At 42.9% G+C, this 15,093-nt stretch overlaps 1 protein-coding gene across 5 annotated transcripts in view; it reads left to right on the top strand.

Annotated features, from left to right (window-relative positions):
• The window catches only part of RALGPS2 (Ral GEF with PH domain and SH3 binding motif 2), a 785,699-nt gene that overhangs the window by 241,700 nt on the left and 528,906 nt on the right, over positions 1 to 15,093 (top strand). For all 5 annotated transcript variants that reach the window (XM_029618595.1, XM_029618592.1, XM_029618597.1 and 2 more), the window contains 2 exons: positions 3,499 to 3,588; positions 6,029 to 6,121. In XM_029618595.1, coding sequence (XP_029474455.1) covers positions 3,499 to 3,588; positions 6,029 to 6,121 — 183 coding nt within the window. The remainder of the gene's footprint in view (positions 1 to 3,498; positions 3,589 to 6,028; positions 6,122 to 15,093) is intronic.

The following is a 15,093-nucleotide window of genomic DNA, read 5'->3' as shown; positions in this document are numbered from 1 at the left end:
TACATTCCAAAGGAAATCCAGTCAGCTATTTGTATCTTATGATCCAAATAAACCAGGTAAAGCAGTGGGAAAACAAACTTTATCAAACCGGCTAGCAGATTGCATACAGTTTTGTTATGAGAAAGCAGGCCTCACTCTTCAAGGGCGAGTAAAAGCACATTCAGTCAGAGCAATGTCAACCTCAGTAGCACACCTTCGCTCTGTGCCTATTCTGGACATTTGTAAAGCAGCAACATGGAGTTCTCTTCACACCTTTGCAGCTCACTACTGTTTAGACAAAGAAGGAAGACAAGATTCAGCCTACGGACAATCCGTCTTAAAGAACTTGTTTCCAGTTTAATCCCAACTCCTTCTACATCCAAACTGCTGTGATCTTCGGCTGATTCATTTCAACAACAATACTTCACTGTTGCTTCACCTCAAAATGACTCTGCCTCTAGCTTGCTAATCACCCATATGTGAGGACTATCATCCTGCTTGTCCTGGGATAAAGTAAAATTGCTTACCTTGTAATAGGTGTTATCCCAGGACAGCAGGATGTAGTCCTCACGAAATCCACCTGCCACCCCGCGGAGTTGGGTAAGATACGTTTTATTATTTTATTTTTGGCTAACGTTAATTGCTACAAGACAGACTGAAGGGAGACCCCTGTGGCAGGGAATATCATGGCATGCTGGGCATGCTCAGTGGGCACTCTGGTGCCAGCCAAAAGTTTCATAGAAACTTTGAGAGAAGGTTTTCCGTACATAGGGCTCCATTACTGATGTCACCCATATGTGAGGACCACATCCTGCTGTCCTGGGATAACACCTATTACAAGGTAAGCAATTTTGCTTTACTGCACTTCCAATTTTATTTGTGTTCGTGTTATGGGTCCTGCTCCAGACCTTTATGCAGTGAACACTGAACAGAAAGATATATGTTAAGCAATTTTGCTTTTTCCATTTCAGCCTCTACATATTCCTCTCCTTCACCATAAGAACATAAGAAATTGCCATGCTAGGTCAGACCAAGGGTCCATCAAGCCCAGCATCCTGTTTCCAACAGAGGCCAAACCAGACCACAAGAACTTGGCAATTACCCAAATACTAAGAAGATCCCATGCTACTGATGCAATTAATAGCAGTGGCTATTCCCTAAGTCAGCTTGATTAATAGCAGTTAATGGACTTCTCCTCCAAGAACTTATCCAAACCTTTTTTGAACCCAGCTACACTAACTGTACTAACCACATCCTCTGGCAACAAATTCCAGAGCTTTATTGTGCGTTGAGTGAAAAAGAATTTTCTCCGATTAGTCTTAAATGTGCTACTTGCTAACTTCATGAAATGCCCCCTAGTCTTTCTATTATTCGAAAGGGTAAATAACTGATTCACATCTACTCGTTCAAGACCACTCATGATCTTTAAAGACCTCTATCATATTGCCCCTCAGCCATCTCTTCTCCAAGCTGAACAGCCCTAACCTCTTCAGCCTTTCCTGATAGGGGAGCTGTTCCATCCCCTTTTTCATTTTTGTTGCCCTTCTCTATACCTTCTCCATCACAACTATATCTTTTTTGAGATGTGGCGACCAGAATTGTACACAGTATTCCAGGTGCGGTCTCACCATGGAGCGATATAGAGGCATTATGACATTTTCTGTTTTATTAACCATTCTCTTACTAATAATTCCTAACATTCTGTTTGCTTTTTTGGCTGCTGCAGCACACTGAGCCGACTATTTTAAAGTATTATCCACTATGATGCCTAGATCTTTTTCCTGGGTGGTAGCTCCTAATATGGAACCTAACATCGTGTAACTATAGCAAGGGTTATTTTTCCCTATATGCAACACCTTGCACTTGTCCACATTAAATTTCATCTGCCATTTGGATGCCCAATCTTCCAGTCTTGCAAGGTCCTCCTGTAATATATCACAGTCCGCTTGTGATTTAACTACTCTGAATAATTTTGTATTATCTGCAAATTTGATAACCTCACTCATCGTATTCCTTTCCAGATCATTTATATATATTGAAAAGCATTGGTCCAAGTAGAGATCCCTGAGGCACTCCACTGTTTACCCTTTTCCACTGAGAAAATTGACCATTTAATCCTACTCTCTGTTTCCTGTCTTTTAACCAGTTTGTAATCCACGAAAGGACATCACCTCCTATCCCATGACTTTTTACTTTTCGTAAAGCCTCTCATGAGGGACTTTGTCAAACGCCTTCTGAAAATCCAAATACACTACATCTACCGGTTAACCTTTATCCACATGTTTATTAAACCCTTCAAAAAAATGAAGTAGATTTGTTAGGCAAGACTTCCCTTGGGTAAATCTATGTTGACTGTGTTCCATTAAACCATGTCTTTCTATATGCTCTACGATTTTGATCTTGAGAATAGTTTCCACTATTTTTCCTTGCACTGAGGTCAGGCTCACTGGTCTACAGTTACCCGGATCATCTCTGGAGCCTTTTTTAAATATTGGGGTTACATTGGCCACCCTCCAGTCTTCAGGTACAATGGATGATTTTAATGATAGGTTACAAATTTTAACTAATAGATCAGAAATTTCATTTTTGAGTTCCTTCAGTACCCTAGGATGCATACCATCCGGTCCAGGTGATTTTGCTACTCTTTAGTTTATCAATCTGGCCTACTACATCTTCCAGGTTCACAGTGATTTCTTTCAGTTCATCTGACTCATTATCCCTGAAAACCATCCCCAGAACTGGTATCTTCACAACATCCTCATTAGTAAACACTGAAGCAAAGAATTCATTTAGTCTTTCTGCAATGGCCTTATCTTCCCTAAGAGCCCCTTTAACCTCTCGGTCATCTAATGGTTCAACCAACTCCCTCACAGGTTTCTTGCTTTGGATAAATAACGAAAACTTTATTTAAAGTTTTTATTATGAGTTTTTGCCTCTATGGAAATTCACTCCTATATATCGCTAAAGTGCGCGCACAAACACATTCTCTCTCTCACATATACACTCCACAAAACCCGCACCTCATACAAAGAGCTGTTCCACAATCTGCTCCTCTTATCACATAGACACATACAAACACATTTTGGAAATTTGCATTCAATGTAAAGAGTGCTTTTGGAAACTGTGTACAAATGGTGTACATCTTTCCAATCTTGTTAGACATGTGTTGCTAGAATAAGATTGCCTATTGTAGAGCATCAGATGTACATGCGTGGCTGCAGGCCCTTAATCAAGCGGTCGCACACACTGCATTTCAAGCAGCTGAGAACTAGGAAAGGGCAGTGAAAGTCGCTGCCACTGCCTCTCCCCATCTCTGATCCCCTGGCAGTTTGAGTTGGAGAGTGGAAGGAGTATCAGGCATCTATGTACCCACCATTGCCACTGGTACTCACAGTCCAGTGGAACTGGTGAGGGAGGGAAGGTAAAGGAAAAGTGCCTGAAGGGAAATTCTCCTCTCTATATGCTTCTCACATGTACTTTCTCTTTTTTTAACATTGTTTTGGATGCTTTTCTCTGCAGGTAAGCTTTTGGGTTGTTCGAGAGATTCTTCATGCACAAACGTTGAAAATAAGAGCTGAAGTTCTGAGCCACTATATTAAAACTGCTAAGGTAAGAAGTCCTTTTAATTTAACCATTTGTAAGTGTCTGTATAAATATTTGATACTTGCCGCAGTGAACTCTACTGAAACATTTTGAAATTTTAAAAATCGTAATCTCAGCAGACTGAGGGAGCACAGGTCTCTGAAATAATTTGTATTTCAGCCAGAGCGATGTGTTTCAATGGAGGAAAAAGACCTCTTGGGGAAACAAGTTGCTTCCACCTTCCCAGTCTGTTCTATGGATTCAGTTATGTTTTCAGTAATTACTTTGCTTTGTTACTAAATATTTGCTGTTTTGTTAAACATGCTTTTTATTGTGTTCAGAATGTCATTTTTGTTTTTTTCAAGATTCCTTTTATTCTATAGAAGTCTGGACTGTCAATTATTTTGAATTGCTTTACATTTGTGTTATAAAATTTCATATATTTTCTTGGTTCTTGTAGACTGTGATCTCATTTGTAACAACTTAACTAATATAGAATAATGGGTTTAGCATGTTATGCTATTTGCGCCTTTAAAACAAGACAGTTCCCAGAAGTGTAATAGAAATGCCAGGAAGCAGCATTTATAAAAGATAATTGGTTTGTGTATGTTTTGAGTAACATTTTTCATTGATTAAGGCTTATTGCTAGTTGTATTTTATACTATTTTTAAATATTGCGTATTAAGTTTTAAATTGATCTAAAAAATCTATACTGATAGAAAATTCATTGTTTGGTGTATATGTTTAGGACATTTTCACTTCCGTTGTCCTACACACATGGTTGAGGTATCTGTAGAAAGAGTACATGGAAATGCATATTAAGAAACACAAAAAATATAAGGTGATACGGTGTTTTGAACCACATTTTCTTGACTAGTTTTGGGAGTTAACAGTTCCTTTCCTGAGGTCAGGGGAGTGTGAACTTCCAAAAGCTAGTCAGGAAATGTTAGTCCAATAAAAAAGTATCACTTTAGATTTTTTGTGATTTAACAAGTATTTATGTGTATTCTAATAGATTAACATGGCAACCAGATTACTTTATACAGAAAGAGTAAAAGCCATATTTTTTCTGAAATACCATATTTTTCGCTCCATAAGATGCACCTGACCATAAGACGCACCTAGGATTCAGAGGGGGGGAATTAAAAAAAAAAAAAAAAAAAAAAAAAGAAAGTGTGCTAAACCGGCTCTGTTCCCGGGCATATGTGCGTCTTATGGAGCAAGTTAGGGGAGTGCATAAAATTTTTTTTTTTTGACCCCATTTCGTTTTCGGGTCTGGGGAGGGCCATTTCGGTCCACTCCCCAGATCAGAAAACTTTCTGTGGGAACCCCCCCCCCCCCCAAAAAAAAAACCTCCAACCCTTTAAATTTAATTAAGTGCAACCCCCCCCCCCCCCAAGACCTGCCACAAGTCCCTGGTGGTCCAGCGGGGGTCCGGGAGCGATCTCCTGCACTTGGGCCGTCGGCTGCCAGTAATCAAAATGGCGCTGATGACCCTTTGCCCTTACTATGTCACAGGGGCTGCAACAAAGGGCAAAGGGCCGTCAGCGCCATTTTGATTACTGGCAGCCGACGGCCCAAGTGCAGGAGATCGCTCCCGGACCCCTGCTGGACCACCAAGGACTTTTGGTAGGTCTTGGAGGGGGGGGGGGGTCAGGGGGGGGGGGGGTGGTTATAGTTAGTTTTTGGTTTTTTTTGTTTGGTTTTTTTTTTTATATTCGCTCCATAAGACGCACAGACATTCCCCCCCACTTTTGGGGGTAAAAAAGTGCGTCTTATGGAGCGAAAAATACGATATTTAAAAGTGATCCATAGTCTTAAAGGCAGAAAAGGTTTGTGTGACAGCTGTTACAGCAATTGTTGTAAAACTGACTGCTGTGCAGTAATTCTGGTTCCTCTAGTGTATGGTTAATGTCAGCCCTGAGAGGACAGCGAGTGAGTGCAAGACAGAGTTATTTTTCAGGCTGCTGAAGGATAGCATGGGCTAGAGAACCAAACTCAAGTAGGAAAGTGAGTGGATGCATGGACCTGAGAAGCCCCTCTCTAAGGCCTTAGTTGGTGGGAGAGAATCTGCATGGGCTAGGACTATTCATATAATTAGAAGAGAGAATCTGGGAAATAAGGGAGGGATCCCTTTTCTAGACCCAGAAGGAGAAGGCATTCAGCATAGGGAAAACTCAGACCCTCTAATCTCAAAATCTTTGGAGATACCAAAGTTTGTGTAAATAAAATGTATACATTTTTCTGAACCCAAAGTCATTTTCTTAGTGTAGGGATTCTTTACTCTGTGGATATCCTGAAAACCTGATTGGTTAGGTGTGCCTCGAGGACAAAGAATATGCATGAGATAGATTTGCAAACTGGCTAGGTGTTTCCCCAAGGACAGGGTTGAAACCCACTGCCTTAATGAATGGTTTCTCAACTATTCTCCCATGGATATTTCAAAACAAAATTCTTCTCTTTTTAGAAACTATATGAGCTGAAGAACCTCCATTCCCTAATGGCTGTGTTGTCTGGTTTACAAAGTGCCCCCATCTTTAGGCTTACAAAAACTTGGGCGGTGAGTATCTTGCCAATAAATATCAGTTCTTAGCAAGGTTTATGTATTTTGAATTGACTTTCCACTCTCTTGATTGGTCCGCAAGGTGGATTACAACAAATCACAATTATATAAATGGTTACAATAAATAATGCTTATAACCCCCTCAAACACTGCCCTCCCATTTCACCATACCTATCTTTATAAACAGCCCTAAATCCCCATTTCCATCATTCTCTCAAACATAGTTACATCCACAAGCCAGTTCTGTCCTACATAAGTTCAGAATAAATCAAGGACAGGTTGTGCAAACAACCAAATTTGAAGTTTCTGACAAAATCTTAAAAATAGAACCTGCTTCCTTTCAATATTCCTAGCGAGTTCATAAAGATGGTGCATAATAACTAAATGCGGTTCTTTTTTTCCTGGAAGTGAGCAAAAGAGGCATTTCCTCCTTCTCTCATGGTTCTACTGTAGTGCTGCCACTAGTGCTGCCACTAGAATGAGGAACAAAGCTCATTCTTTGTTCCTCATTCTCTCTGACTTTCTCTTTTTAGTTTCCATCTTTCTTGTTTCACGCCTTTATAGCCTTTCTCACATTTTGTCAGTTTTCACCTGCTCCATCACTGAATCATTTCCCTCTTCTACTCTTCCATTCTTTTTCTTTCATCCGCTTCAGCGCCTTCTCCTATTCTTCCATCTCTACATCATTCTTATAATGCTTCCTTTCCCATTACTCCACATTTCTTACCTCTTGCTTCCACCAGCCCTTTTTTCTCTTGCCTATCTCATTTACTCTAATTGAGCAGCAAGAACACAGTGTTGTGTCTCAAGCATTTTCACAGCTCATAGGCTGGCACGTCATAGCTACTGATTGTACAATACCCAAGTTCATTAGCCAGGAAATGCAAGCTTAGAAATTTTGAAAATTCTTGTGATGCCAGCAGGGATGGTGTAGAGAGGTCTGCAGTGGCAGAACATTCTCCTGCCATTTCCTGTTGAGTGGTGATGGTGTCAAGATCTGGGCTAGATTAGCCGGTATTGCAGTGAGTGCTGTCACTAGAGGTATGGTATGTTGTACGGCGTCATGCTTGTGTACTTTAACAGGGAACAGTAGTTCTTAGTTCTACACCTTTTAAGAGCTAAAGATTTCTTACAATGTCTTTATATCTTAATTCTTCCCTTTCTTTCTTTTTTAATGTTTCCTACCATGTGGCTAGATGGATTCAGGACCAGTGGATTATGCACCTCTACCAGCAGATGGAGATGGAGCAAACTGACATCACAGTATATAAAGTCCTGCAGTGACATCAGCCTGCCAGTATTCTCCGTCTCCAGCAGATGGAGGATGTGCATCTCCCTACTGGGGATTGCTTCAGATTTTAGGAGAACTAAAAAAAAAAAAATAATTGATGCCCTGCTCTCCTGCGGTGATACCAAATGGTCCCTCCCCCAGTTAAGAATTCCTGTGTGATTTCCATGGTCCCTCAGATGTGTGTCTTAGTCCAGTAGCTGTTTTTTCAACTAATTAAGCTATGGAATTTGTTGCCAGAGGATGTGGTTAGTGCAGTTAGTGTAGCTGGGTTTAAAAAATGTTTGGCTAAGTTCTTGGAGGAGAAGTCCATTAACTGCTATTAATCAAGTTTACTTAGGGAATAGCCACTGCTATTAATTGCATCAGTAGCATGGGATCTTCTTGGTGTTTGGGTAATTCCCACGTTCTTGTGGCCTGGTTTGGCTTCTGTTGGAAACAGGATGCTGCGCTTGATGGGCCCTTGTTCTGACCCAGCATGGCAATTTCTTATATTCTTAAAATGAACTTAGCTGATTATATAGCTTAAAGACAGTGGGTGCAGGAAGCAGAGCATGGTGGTGATGGTAGATGCGTGTGCCCTCCCCCCCCCCCCCCCCCGCAGCTGGAGACTCTCTGTACTTAGCTGGGAAGGGCTGAGCTCAGGTAAGTATTTAAAAAAACAAAACAAAAAAAGTTACCTTACAGAGACAGTGAGGAAGGGTTGAGCAGCCTCTTTTGCCTAGGCCCCGCTCCATGGCTTTCCCACTGCACGCTACATGGTAGGCCGCGACACTGTTTTCGCTTGCTTTTACCTACGCATTTGACTGCCTTCTAGTGGACATCCGTTCAGCCAGTCCATCACGGTGTGCTTCTAGGTTGTGCGACCAGGTTTTGGATGCTTAGTTGGACACGTGCTTATCCTGTGTGCACAATTGTTTGCACATAAATTGAGACGCCGCCTAGCTCTTGATTGCTTAGATCTTGAATGCCTAAATATAATGCCACCTATAGCTAAGAAGCCTAAGCTCCTTGCCTTGTGCTCCGCCTGTCATATTTGGGTGTCTCAGCCTGGCGTGCCCTCTAACTTATGCCAGTGCTATTTAGATGCTCAGGGAGAATTATCTTCCCCTGATTTTACAAAGCCTGGTTCTTCCCAGCCTGATGAGGTTAATGGTAAGGATGTGTCAGGAGAAATGCCTGATATTGGAACTTTCTTGACTGGTTCCTTGGCAGGGGATGGCAGCTCAGTGGGCACCACATAAGTGTCTCCTGGTTTTGGCATGGTTCCTTCTGCCTTTTCTTGGGTAAAATTCTTTCAAGAATTGCAATCCTTTCTTCAGGCACAGTCCTCAGCCCCGGCCAATCCTGTCAAATCAATTCCTCAGGCGGTGGCCTCTCCCTCTTCTGGTACTACATTTAAGCGCCAAAGTACACCTTTAGTTGCAGGTGTTCCTGACAGGAATCTGGAGGGCACTGATGATGAAGCTTCTGAAGTATGGGAAATTTCCTCCAGGATTAGAACCGTATAGGACTATTTTGTGGTTCTTTCATAGAGACGAATTGCCGGCCCTGATTTCATAGACATTGAAGATGCTGGGAGCTCCTGGAACAAATTCTATGTCTGAGCCAAAGAAAAATCCCATTTTGGTTTCTTTGCGTAAAGCCTCTTGATTTTTCCCGGTTAGGGAGGCCATTCAAGAATTGATTGATCTTGAATGGGAAGCCCCAGAGGAAAATTTTAAAGGGGAGTCAGACCTTGGAAGGCCTGTACCCCCTGGATCTAGTGGCGAGAGAGCATCTGCTTTTCCCGAAAGTGGATGTGCTTGTCTGTGCCATCTCTAATCGGACGACTATCCCTATGGAGGGAGGAGCGGCCTTCAAGGATGTGCATGATAGGAGATTTGAGATCCTTAAGCAAGCATTTGAAGCAGTGACAATGACTTTGCAGATAGCTTTCTGTTCCCTGGTGGCTTGCTCTTGTTTGCTTCTCTCACAGGAGGTTGATGACTCTGGAGTGGCTTCCAGGGCAGTTATGGAACCCGCTGCTGCCTTAGTAGAATCAGGCAGCAATTTAGTTCGTGCCTCGGCCAGAGGAGTAGCTTCAGTAATAGTGGCCAGACGCCAGTTACTGCTGAGGAATTGATCGGCCGATGCAACCTCCAAGGCTAACCTTACAAAATTGACTTTTAAAGGCCCACTGTTGCTTGGGAGCGAGTTGGAGAAGCTGGGACTCACCACATCCACATCTCCAGCTTCTCCAACTCGAGAAGCTAGGTTCTCACCACATCCACTGGCTTGATCTCCTGCCGTCCCCAGCTCAAAGCCTCTGGCAGTATTCTCTCTGGACTCTCCGGGCATCTGAACGTCATTTCCCTCCGAATCAGCCCCCTCTGCCACAACACCACGAAAATCCACTTCGGGACTTCCTGTCAGGCTCAGAGTCGAAGTACTCCGTTCAGCCAGAGGTAGCCTCTGATCCAAGGGGCTGAAGGAAACTTCCGAGGTCGAGTCGTGGTCTCCTTTCACCGGCCCGACAGCCGGACCACTCAAGCCCTCCTCCTTAGGTTTGACGGCGCATTGAGGAATGGTTTTCTGCCCGGGGGTAGCGAGAACGTTGAGGGGTAAGTCCTCTGCATCGCTTTTCTTTTTGGGGGCATTGTTTTTTAGGAAATCTTAAAGAATAGAAGAAAAACGCCCGAGCAGTCTCAGCGAGCAGCCAGTCGAGACGCCATCTTGACTCCGCCCTTCCCCAGAAATGGTTGTTTTTAATCAAGTTTTTGCTAGTCTGTCTACAGTTGATTTTGAAGAGAATACTGGCAGGCTGATGTTACTGCAGGATTATATATACTGTGACGTCAGTTTACTCCATCTCCATCTGCTGGTAGAGGTGCATAACGCACTGGTGCTGAATCAATCTATCCACCTTAAGGAAAAGGAAATTATCAGGTAGGTAGTAATTTCTCATTCAGTACCATACAAGAGCTTTCAAGTATACATTTCCCCCTAAGCATTTTTCCATTTTGGCAGTGGGAAAGTTGTCATGTAGAAATAGATACTCTGTGGTTCCTTTTCAAATGGAGAGACTTTTAATTTGACAGATGGTGACCTATGTTAAGATGTTGGAAAACGAGCAACCTGGAGATATTGTGTGTTAAACATTCAGATGTTTCCTATCTTTTTTTTTACCTACCACACACAAGTAGTGGTCCAATGTTTGCAGATTCAAAATGTTTGTTGGATTCCCCAGCATTGCCTAAACTTTATAAATTAACTTTTTATCCCCCAGTGTTTAAAATGTTATGGCATTTAATTTACAATGATTGAATGCAAAATTACCTTTAAAAGTAATTTTTATCCAGCTTTTTTTTCTATAATCTCCATTGATGTCAATCATATATGTCTAAGTTTGGGCAATTGTTCTATATATCCCAGAGGTACTTGTTTATCCTGTAGCTTGCTTAAACATTTTTGTACTCTTGTCTGGTTCTCTGTGTAATGTAAAATTCCTAATCAAAAATAAACAGTTTGAAGTTGATTCCCATATACAGTATGTTTCTTGGTGGACCATGCATTTCTCTAATGAATCTCCATACAGTGTATTATATAAATATTAAATATGCATCCACTGGCCTTTTGCTCCAATGCCATTCATGATTGCTACAGCTGAAATCTTTTCAAATTTCACTTTGTGCTTCTGGGAGTTACCTCTTGATTGACAGCTTACTTCAGAAGCAGGCCAGAGTTCTACTTCTATACCTACTAAATTATCTGAGATCAGAGGCTGGCATGGTAAAAAAGCTGTGTGCTATGAGGGGATAGACACTTGGGTTGCAGTGTATCAGCTTTGTCTACAATAAGGCCTTCTGTGGTAGCTTTTTAAATTCGTTTTGCTATTGTCATTTTATATTGAGTCATAAAGACTTACATGCAAATGGTTTAGCATCATAAGAACAAAAGTCTGTAAAGCCTCATGAGTCACAGTGCACAATTAAAAAAAAAAAAAAAGAAGGGAAAATCAGACTGCAGTATTCTATAGACAAATCACCAAAGTTCTTCATTACATTTGCATGCAAAAAGAATATAAACTTTATTTCTCTATGGACAAACAGGAGCAAATATAGCCACACGAGTGGGTGACAACATTAGATGGTGTTGATACGAACATGTGCTCCTAGAGCTCAGAAAATTCTTTCTGAGCATGTGCATGAGTTCCCCCCGCAACAGTTCCATGCAAGTTTTCTTAGTTTTCTTCTACCTTTGCATGAGGATGTTCTTCAGTTCTTTCTCTCACACAGGGCTACAGTTTTGTGTTTGTTTTATTCTTAGTTTATTCTTATTTTTCTCAGTATCATCTGATTTTATTTTCAGTTCTCCTTAAAAAAAAAAAAAAAAAAAAAAAAGGGGGGGGGGGCGGGCAGGTGGGGGAGTCAGGCCAAAATATCAGGCAAGCAACCGTTCAAACAGTGGATCAAATGCAGCCATAAAATTACTTCAGCATTTCAACAGACCTTCATGGCCTATGCCTGCATTGCCTGGGATCTTCCCACATCACAGCCAACTTCAAAGCCTGTGGCAGAGTGTCCCTGCAAGTCTTGAGGATAGCATCAGTTCAAGCTTATGTGAGACCTCTCCTCCAGAGGAAAGAAGCATCTTCATTGGGTAGACCAGTACCTTCTAAATGAAAGAGGTCAGAGTCCACAAAACGGTGAAATGAGTCTTCCTCTTCCCAAATCTGGACAGATCTCCTTTGGCTCAAATTAACACATGGAACTTTGGGGAATTCTAAGAAGCAGCACAGATTGTCTATGGTGCCAAAGACTTCAGCTCTTTCTACTTCTGATTTCTTCCCACCAAACTACTCAGAGCGAAAAGCCTCTGTGCAGAAAACTCCGCCACTTCAGTGCCAAAAAAAGCCAAAATTGTATTAATGCTGGAGTTGGATGCATCATTTGTGGCCTTCATACAAAAATTATGGAATGATTTTGTCCATAGCTACTTGATAGGCAAGTAGTACCTCAAGAAATTACTCTTCTGCTGAAAAGGTTGACACAACAATTGGACTCCTTAATTTTTCTCTTTCAAAAACCTCGCAGATCAACAAAATCTCAGTCATCCATGTCGCCTCACCAGAGACCTGAATCGTCAATTCATGTTGTGGATTCAGACTCTTAACTATCATTACTGATTGTCTTACAATTCTTTATCTAAACCTTCTCTCGAGACTCCCCAGAGCTGCCTCTGAGTCCCTACCAGGAAACAGTCAGAAGTCATACCCCTCCTGAGGATCTGTCCTATCCAGCATTTATACAAAGGATGGCAAAATCCATTCCATTCCAGCGGCAAGAAGAACCCTGAAGCAACAGATGATTTTCCAAGTTTCTTAAAATATATGAAAGCACCAAAACAACCTCATGCAGTTCTAGTACATAAAGCTGTACAAGATCTCCAGTCCAAGATGTTGTCAAGTTCTCTTTTCACATTGACTGTGGCCAGAAGTATAGACCTTAAGTATAAGATCAGAAACCGCCCCAGTCATAATACTGTTCAGCTATCTATTGATTTGGTAGTAGTGGAGTCTGAACTTGGGAGAGCTAAAAAATCCAAGAATCACACAAACTATCCTCCTGGTTAAGTATGCAGATTCCTAAATGTGGGCAAAAAGGTCTTTCAATCTGCAGTGTTATGAAGCAGAATATCAGTGTACTAATTTCAGATTATGCAATATTTTTATAACATTTTGCAAAAAATCAGTTGCCACCGATCATCTTCCAGCTGATACTCAGAGAATATTGGAATATCTTATTCAGGTTACAGATGAATACTCTTCTGATAAAATCTATTTGACAACTTCAACATATCTTCCAGATACTCAGCAGTAATCATAGGTATCTGAAAGGTTAAAAGGTTGGAGTATTAACCTCAACATCCAGGCCGTCAGAGACAGAGCTTGGAGGTTGGGGTGTTGCAGATACCCTTCGTTCTGAGTTATTAGAAGGGGGATCCTGCCCCAGAGGAATGTGTCGGCGTACCGATAGGTCCTGGAGGATTGGAAACCACACATGGCGTGGCCAGTGGGGAGCTATCAGAATCATTAATCCTTTGTCCTGCTGGAGCTTCATGAGAGTCTTCGAAATGAGAGGAAGTGGAGGGTACGAATAAAGGAGACCGTTGGCCCAGGAGAGGGCAAAGGCATCTCTTGGTTGCGAGTGGTGACTGCAAATGAGAGAGCAGAAGTTGTCCACTTTGTGGTTGTGGACCGACGCAAAGAGGTCTATGCGAGGGTAACCCCAACGTTGGAATATCATGTTCGCTATCGTGGGGTTGAGAGACCACTTGTGCGGATGGAAAGTGTGACTCATCTTGTCCGCCAAGACATTGACCACTCCCGGCAAGTAGGTTGCTTTGAGGGATATCGAGCGGGAAAGGGCCCATGCCCATATCTGTGCAGCTTCCTGACACAGGAGGTAGGAGCCCATTCCCCCTTGTTTGTTGATGTACCACATCGCAGCCCGATTGTCGGTTTGAATCAGGATAGCTTTGTTTGATAGGCAATCCTGAAAGGCCTTGAGAGTATATCTGATCACCCATAGCTCCATGAAATTTATCTGGTGTTTGGCTTCCTCTGGAGACCAGGTTCCATGAGTCTGCAGGTTGCCTACATGTGCACCCCACCCGAGTTTGGATGCATCTGTTGTTAAAGTAATTTGAGGATCTGGAGCCTGCAATGGAAGGCCTTCAATGAGATTGGAATGGTGCATCCACCAGACTAGTGACAGATGGAGCTGTTTGGTAACTTGGATAATGCTGGACATTGGCTGACAAGCTTGAATCCACTGGCATTTTAAGGTCCACTGCATTACTCTCATGGCGAGGCGAGCCATCAGAGTGACATGCACTGAGGACGCCATGTGACCCAGCAGCACGAGGAAGTGACGAGCAGTTGAAGATACTAGAGTCTGTAGGTGATGCGCCAGAGATGTTATAGTGAAAGCGCGATCCTGGGGGAGGAAGGCTTTCGCCTTCCTCCCCCAGGATCTATAGTGTTTAGGTCAGCCCCTATAAAGGATAGGGTTTAGGATAGTTGATTAGAAACCCTAAGGAAATCAGGGTGTTGATAGTGAGACGCAGGAAGATTAGTGCGCCCTGCTGAGTTGGAACCCTTATCAACCAATCGTCGAGATAAGGGTAGACATGCACACCCTGATTCCTGAGGAAGGCTGCGATAACCACCAGGCACTTGGTGAATACTTGTGGAGTGGACGCCAGGCTGAATGGTAGTACACGGTACTGGAAGTGACGGGGGCCGACCGATGAACGCATCCAGTCTACCCAGTAGCGGTGCGAGCGCTACGGGAATCGGATTGGTTACCGGCTCGGGGACCAGTACCGGCATCGATGGAGGTTGGAAGCCCTGAAGTGCTTTACCGATGGCCTCTTAGATCATCCGATCCAATTCCTCGTGGAAACCTGGGGCATGGAACCCCGGCACCGGAGTAGGAGGCAGCACTGGTATAGCCGGAGGGTGAAGGTGGAATCGCGGATCCCGGCACCACTGAAGGTGGGGAACACCTTGGTGACCCGGTCACAGAAGTGGCTGGGGCCTTTTCTGGATGGGGCCTCTTTGTCGGTGGCTCTGTCGACGTCTATGCCAAGGACGTGCCTGGATCAACGGACTGAGTCTTCCGATGCCGGTGTTGAC

The sequence above is a fragment of the Rhinatrema bivittatum genome, chromosome 10, assembly GCF_901001135.1.
Source record: "Rhinatrema bivittatum chromosome 10, aRhiBiv1.1, whole genome shotgun sequence".
Lineage (NCBI taxonomy): Eukaryota > Metazoa > Chordata > Amphibia > Gymnophiona > Rhinatrematidae > Rhinatrema > Rhinatrema bivittatum.
The sequence above is the reverse complement of the archived record's forward strand: the minus strand, read 5'-3'. Positions and strand labels throughout refer to the sequence as shown.